Source organism: Sinocyclocheilus grahami, unplaced genomic scaffold (assembly GCF_001515645.1).
Source record: "Sinocyclocheilus grahami isolate Dianchi unplaced genomic scaffold, SAMN03320097.WGS_v1.1 scaffold1959.1, whole genome shotgun sequence".
NCBI classification, from domain to species: domain Eukaryota; kingdom Metazoa; phylum Chordata; class Actinopteri; order Cypriniformes; family Cyprinidae; genus Sinocyclocheilus; species Sinocyclocheilus grahami.
Genome location: NW_015507138.1, coordinates 8713 through 15328, shown reverse-complemented (window position 1 = coordinate 15328; position 6616 = coordinate 8713). Strand labels below are relative to the sequence as shown.

Genomic DNA, 6616 nt, shown 5'->3' with positions numbered 1-6616 from the left:
CACTCGCTCACTCACACACACACACACACACACACACACACACACTTGCTCACACTCTCTCACTCACACTCACTCACTCTCACACACACACACACTCACACACTCTCACGCTCACTCTCACTCACTCACGCACACACACTCACAATCATGCACACTCACACACATTTGAGTTAATGCAAAGAAAGAGATTGAAACACAAAATATAATGTTATCTGAACAACATTAATGAATCTAAGTTGATTAGAAGATAAAAAAGTGAAATTATGATTAATCAAAATATTTACAGTGTACAGTATACAGGAGTTTTAAACAACAAAGTGATTAATAAAGAAATTATTTGTAAAAAATAGTTTACACCGCCTGACTTGTCAACTAACTCTTGAATCGAAACGCTCTCTCAAACTTATGAACAAACTGTGATGTTAACAGAGCGTTCATTCAAAGTTAACACGAAAACCTTATTATTCATACATCGTTCATGGAATGTTTAATTTCTGAAACATTTTAGTCGGACGTTCATCTAACGTTTTTTTGTTTCAGAACTTTCAGAGAACATTCAAAAGTAACATTGTTTGCAAAATGTTGCATTAACATTCGTATGTAACCAAGAAAAAAGTTTTGAGGCAAGACCGCATGCAACAAAAACATTTGTTTTGAAATGTTTCTAGAAATGCCCAGTTTTCTTTCATGGTTATAATGTTATTTAAAGCAGACGTAACACACACAGTTTCTGCCAGTCTCGTGTTAATCTTGAGCACCTAGAGTAGTACTGCATCCTTCATTTCTCAGAAGAGTCTTTAGTTTGATCAGATTTATAAAAGATAGATACAGCTTTAGCTTCTCTCTTTGCTCAGAAGTGCCCATATAAGGAATTCCGCCCTTCATGTTGCAGATGAGCAAACAGTGTATAAAACACGTCCTGCAGATGTAATGCAGACGTCTCTGTGATGCACTACTAACAGCATCAGCCCTGTGTTGTGACATCACGTCGAGTCCTAATTAAGAGGGTGGAACCCCTGAGCAGCCGCTCTGGGTGTTGATTGGTCAGCTGTTCTGAGAGCCTCATCAGCATCAGCACCAGCTCAGCTCACTAGCTCACTAGTTCCAGCTGTGCTCACTAACTAGTGCGGACATGGGCAGCGCGAGCGGGAGTGTGTTTGCTCTCTTCTGCTCTTTAGTTTGTTTGGTCAGCAGCTTCTGCTCGGCTGGAGGTGAGTAACCTCACTCACATGTCCACTTCATCTGACAGCTAGTTCATCAGCTTTACTAGTGACTCTCAAAGTATAATGGAGGCTAAATATAATATAAAATTCGAGAATCATGTAGAATTCATCCTTCAGGATCCTATATGGATGAAATGTAATTCTTATTTGATTTTCTGTTGAGTATTTTCAGAAGCGTCACTATTTTGAGATGAATGAATCCCAAAGGTTTTATTTCAGGATCCTGTGGCTCTGTTGTTTTCATCATCACAATGTGTCTCTTGTCTAAAACTAGCATATACTTATAAAAACTGCTAATATCTAAGTATCTAAATACTTGTATCTGAATCTAGTTGTTCTTGAATTTTCATCTAATCCTTTTGAAAAGATTCCTTTAGGAATCATTTAAGGTTGTTTCCAAGTTATGGTGAATTTTTATGGTTCTTTATGGTTTCGGAGAAGGATATCTCTGAGTCTGATATATATATATATGTGTGTCTCTGCAGCACAAAAGCAGTGTTAAGTCGCTGGGGGATATTTGTAGCAACAGCCAACAATACATTGTATGGGTCAAAATTATACATTTCTCTTTTATGCCAAAAATCATTAGGATATTAAGTAAAGATCATGTTCCATGAAGATATTTTGTAAATTCCGTACCTAAAACTTAATGTTTGATTAGTAATATGCATTGCCCAGAACTTAATCTGAACAACTTTAAAGATGATTTTCTCAATATTTAGATTTTTTTGCACCCTCAGATTCCAGATTTTCAAATATTGTGCTATCCTAACAAACCATACATCAATGTTAAGCTTATTTATTCCGCCTCCAGATGATCTATAAATCTCAGTTTCGAAAAATGGACCCTTATGACTGGTTTTGTGCTCCAGGGTCACGTATATATGATATATTACAGTATCTTATAGTGAATATGAATCAATAAATTAGTATGTTAATAAATAATTGACTTTGTATTTATGGTTACAGAAAGCTATCCAAATCCACTGACAGATTGTGATGATTATGGAGATTATATTCAGGTATGAGAAGACATGATTGATTGATTTTTGGTTTGTTTATTGTTTTATAATTGTCTATCTATCTATCTATACACTGATGATCAAACGTTTAGAATTATTAACTGTTTTCAACATTGATGATAATCAGAAATGTTTCTAATAATCAGCATATTATACTGATTTCTGAAGATCATGTGACACTGAAGACTGGAGGAATGATGCTGAAAATACAGCTGCGCATCACAGAAATACATTACAGTTTAACAGAGATTCACACAGAAAACAGCTGTTTTACTTTATAATAATATTTCACTGTTTTTACTGTATATTTTAATCAAATAAACGCAGCCCTGCTGAGCAGAAGAGCCTTCTTTCGTTAAAAAAATCCTAATTTTTCCAAATGTTTGACCACCAGTATATATATATATATATAATGATCCTGTGTGTATAGTTTGAAGTGCACTCGTGTCTGTGTGTTGCAGGGCTCGGCTGTGTTCAGCACTCTGTGTGGAGCGCAGTGGAGGAATCAGGAGCAGGTGAGTGGTACTCACACGCGTGTGCATCTGCTGTTAGCTCTCTCATCACGAGCACATCTCAACTCTCTCACCCGTGTCTCTTCAGGAGCAGATCCAGCATGTCTTCAAGAGGGTAAGATCTCACTCACACATCACATAGATCAGACAGACAGCTGTGTGCTCTCTGACCATCTCCTCTGCTCTTCAGTTCCTCTTTCATTACTCTAAAGCACACAACTCCGTCGGCTCCGTGGAGAGAGAGGTATGAGCATCTCAGCGGATTCTGTCTTTAATGCTTATTCCCTGATATGTGTATGAATATGTGGATGTTTGATTCTCAGTCTCACTCGGTTCATCCGCTCATGCGTCTCTCGCCGAAGCTGTCTCTGCGCAGGAAGAAGCAGCAGGTGCGTGGACAACCCAGTGCTCTCTCTGCTCCTCTTATCGATCAGAAGATGAGAAAGCTGGAGATGATCAGAACCAGAGCCCGCATCTTAAAACTAACTCGAAACAAAATGATGCTGGGTTAAACATATCTATATAAACTTTCCAAAATAAGAATGAGGATGTGGGTCAAAGACGTTAAGATGTCCGCATCAAAAGTGATTATATGTCCACAGAAAGCACATTAAATGTTAGTAAAGCGTCTACTTTTAAGGTTTCAAATAAGTGTTTGGAGGATACAATGTTACAATTTGGTTGAAATAATGTTACGCTGTCGTTCAGTGGAACACTTACAGTTATGTAACAATTCAGACAACATGCTTATTCTGACCTGTACGTATTAAAATATATAAAAGAATGAGTGAGCATATTACATTCTATTGGGTTTTAAATGAGTAAAACATTCTTACTGACAAAAGGGCAAAAGCTAGGATAGTGGCACATTTTAAAAATGTCAAGTTACAACTAATGAGTGTTTGGGGAGAAAGTAATTATTCATAAATGGATTTTTGTTGTAAATATGCCTGACGAGATTGTTCCACTGAATGATATTTTAGTGGCTCTCTTCTGTAAATCAGTGGGAAATCTATCATATTTATTTTTTGCTCAGAAAAACAAAAACTAAAATACAATTACGTGAAACAGAAAACTTTTACATTTTTCTAAAATTTGGAAAAACAACAATTTAAAGCAGCATTGTTTGTATGCTGAACCCCTTTCTCGTCTTTGACCCGTGAATCTTATCAAAATAACACAAGCAGGGCGATGTCAAAAGTTTGTTTGAGTCACAAAAATAAGTATTCCAACTACATCATGTAACTTACAATCTGCAAAGGAGAGGAAAAGTATGCTCAGATACTCCCTTTAATCATAAACAAGTTTTTTTCCTCAAAATCTGTCATTTTCTATCACTGCTTGGATGCAGTAAAACCAGTGTTATTTTAGTATCATATTGAGAAACTGTTATAGTTTTTATCAGTATTTTGAGTCATTTTGCTGTGTGTTTTTGTTATTTGTATTAGTTTTTGTTTTCTTTAAATATGCTCATCTAGTTTTTATTATTTTAGTCCAGTTTTAGAAACATCGCCGTGACAGCTGAAATAAAACAAGTTACGTTTTTTGTACATTTTAAATGACTGTAGTTTAAATTGCCTTTATTCCAAGTAACAAATGTTCCCTTTCAAGGGAACTCCCACCTGCACTCGCCAGGGCATGCTTTAGCCACACAAACACCCCGACAGTGTTTTAGGAATCCGTCAGAAACACGCGCTGGGTTTGATGGAGCACATATGATGCAGGGCTGTTACTGTGTTATTATTACAGCAGTGTGTTTGTGAGTAACACGTGTCTTTCTCTCAGAGAAGCTGAGGAACATCTGCGGCGCGTCTGGACGACGTATTCGAGGTGCGTGCAGACGCTCACACACATGCACACGCACATACAGCTAAAAACTGACGTTTCTAAGTTTAAAGCACTCTCTTCTAGAGCAAGTAAATGCATGTTCACTATAGAAGTTTCCAGGGCAGTTTTATTTTCTGCGCTTTTTGCTGTTATTTATGACACGATTCATAGATTTCACGCGACGTCACACGAATGGAGGGCAAAACAAAGCTTTCCTCCTCTGACCGCCAGTTATTTTCACGAGGTTTGCATGAACTAGTGATGTAGTAAGACATTGATATTTAAAGGGATATTTCACCCAAAAATGAAAATTAGCCCATTGACAAAAAACACCCATTCACTGCCATTATAAGGCTTGGAAGAGCCTGGACGCTTTTAAACATAACTCCGATTGTATTCGTCTGAAAGAAGAATGTCATACACCGCTAGGACGGCCTGACGGTGAGTAAACCATGGGCTAATTTTCATTTTTAGGTGAACGGTCTCTTTAAAAGCCAAGTTCAGTACACACCTTATTGATGATGCACTCTGCACAGGCCAGCAGATGAACCCAGAATATAAATGCAATGCGCAAAGTTACACATTAAATGTTTTCCCATAAGCAAACACTTCATGCGTTCATATTCCGAGCTCATCTGGTCATCAGCAATAAGATGCACTGAATTTGATCAGTTTTAAAGGCACTTTAAGCGTTTCCGAATGTCCTGCTGTTTTCAGTAGTATTGCAGCAGGTGCTCTATATGGATTGCTAATGGCCAAAACTTGCATTTCATTCACATATCTTTGTTTTATAGGTGATCTGAATGTTTGTGGAACAGAGCCAGTCACGTGACTGAAAACGATGACTAGAGAGAGATGAGCCTGATGTTCATGTGTAACTGTGTGTTTTTCTCTCTCCAGACGTCTTCTGTCCGTATCTGGGATTCTCTCCGACACTGTAACGCCTGGAACGTCTTAAAGCTGCATTAGTGCTGCAGATGATTAATAAATGTAACCTCATGCTTGCCGGTGGTGTGTGTATTATTGCGAATCAGTCGAACAGAGTGAAGCAGCTGTGAATCAGGAAGCCTGGCTGATGTTAAACGCTATAAGGAAATTGCCTGTGATGTATTTATTTATGGCCCTAAATATCACGTAATAATACGACTAGAAGGTCTGTTTGGTGGCTGCGGGTGAACGGAAACAACCAGAGAAGCCATTAGGTGTTACAAATCTGACAAACGAAGCCTAAAATGATCTTAAATCAAATCTACATTCATTAAATCATTGGTATTAAATGTTGCGCGCACTGCAAAAAAAAAATCATTTTTAGTGCCTTTGTGTTGTTTCCAATCCAAGCATCCTTAACTCACGAGAAATTTCTGTTGTTTCTTTTTTGTAAAATGAATGAAAAGCTACTCTGAGATCTGCAGGAGGATGTCTCGTCACACTTTAAAGCAAGACATTCACATTTAGAGTCCACACTGATGTATTGCGTTCATTTCAATTTTCTTTGCTTGGTCTTAAATATTAAATTGACGTTCATCAGATCTGCAGAAGCCCTGACTCACACACACACACACACACTCACACACACACTCTCACACACACACACTCTCACACACACTCTCACACACACACACTCTCACACACACTCTCACACACACACACTCTCACACACACTCTCACACACACACACTCTCACACACACTCTCACACACACACACTCTCACACACACTCTCACACACACACACTCTCACACACACTCTCACACACACACACTCTCACACACACTCTCACACACACACACTCTCACACACACTCTCACACACACACACGCACACACACACACACACTCTCACACACACTCTCACACACGCACACACGCACTCACACTCACACTCACTCACGCACACACACTCTCACACACACACGCACACACACACACACTCTCACACACACACTCTCACTCTCACACACACACTCACTCTCACACACACACTCTCACTCTCACACACTCACTCTCACACACACACTCTCACTCTCACACAC

At 38.6% G+C, this 6616-nt stretch overlaps 1 protein-coding gene across 1 annotated transcript; it reads left to right on the top strand.

Moving 5' to 3' along the window:
- The first annotated feature begins 1132 nt into the window (after window positions 1–1132).
- On the top strand, window positions 1133–3269 carry LOC107573490 (neuromedin-S-like). The gene is made up of 6 exons (XM_016259920.1): window positions 1133–1211; window positions 2193–2245; window positions 2707–2760; window positions 2846–2872; window positions 2948–3001; window positions 3081–3269. The coding sequence occupies exons 1-6, from the start codon at window positions 1133–1135 to the stop codon at window positions 3267–3269; spliced, it is 456 nt and encodes a 151-aa protein (XP_016115406.1).
- The last annotated feature ends 3347 nt before the right edge of the window (window positions 3270–6616 follow it).

What these genes read in the sequence shown, in the direction of transcription:
- LOC107573490 (XM_016259920.1), top strand. Translation starts at nt 1,133, where the DNA reads ATGGGCAGCGCGAGCGGGAGTGTGTTTGCTCTCTTCTGCTCTTTAGTT. An exon ending in ATTATGGAGATTATATTCAG is followed by an intron (nt 2,246 to 2,706) that starts GTATGAGAAGAC and finishes TGTGTGTTGCAG; the next exon opens with GGCTCGGCTGTGTTCAGCAC. An exon ending in TCCAGCATGTCTTCAAGAGG is followed by an intron (nt 2,873 to 2,947) that starts GTAAGATCTCAC and finishes TCTGCTCTTCAG; the next exon opens with TTCCTCTTTCATTACTCTAA.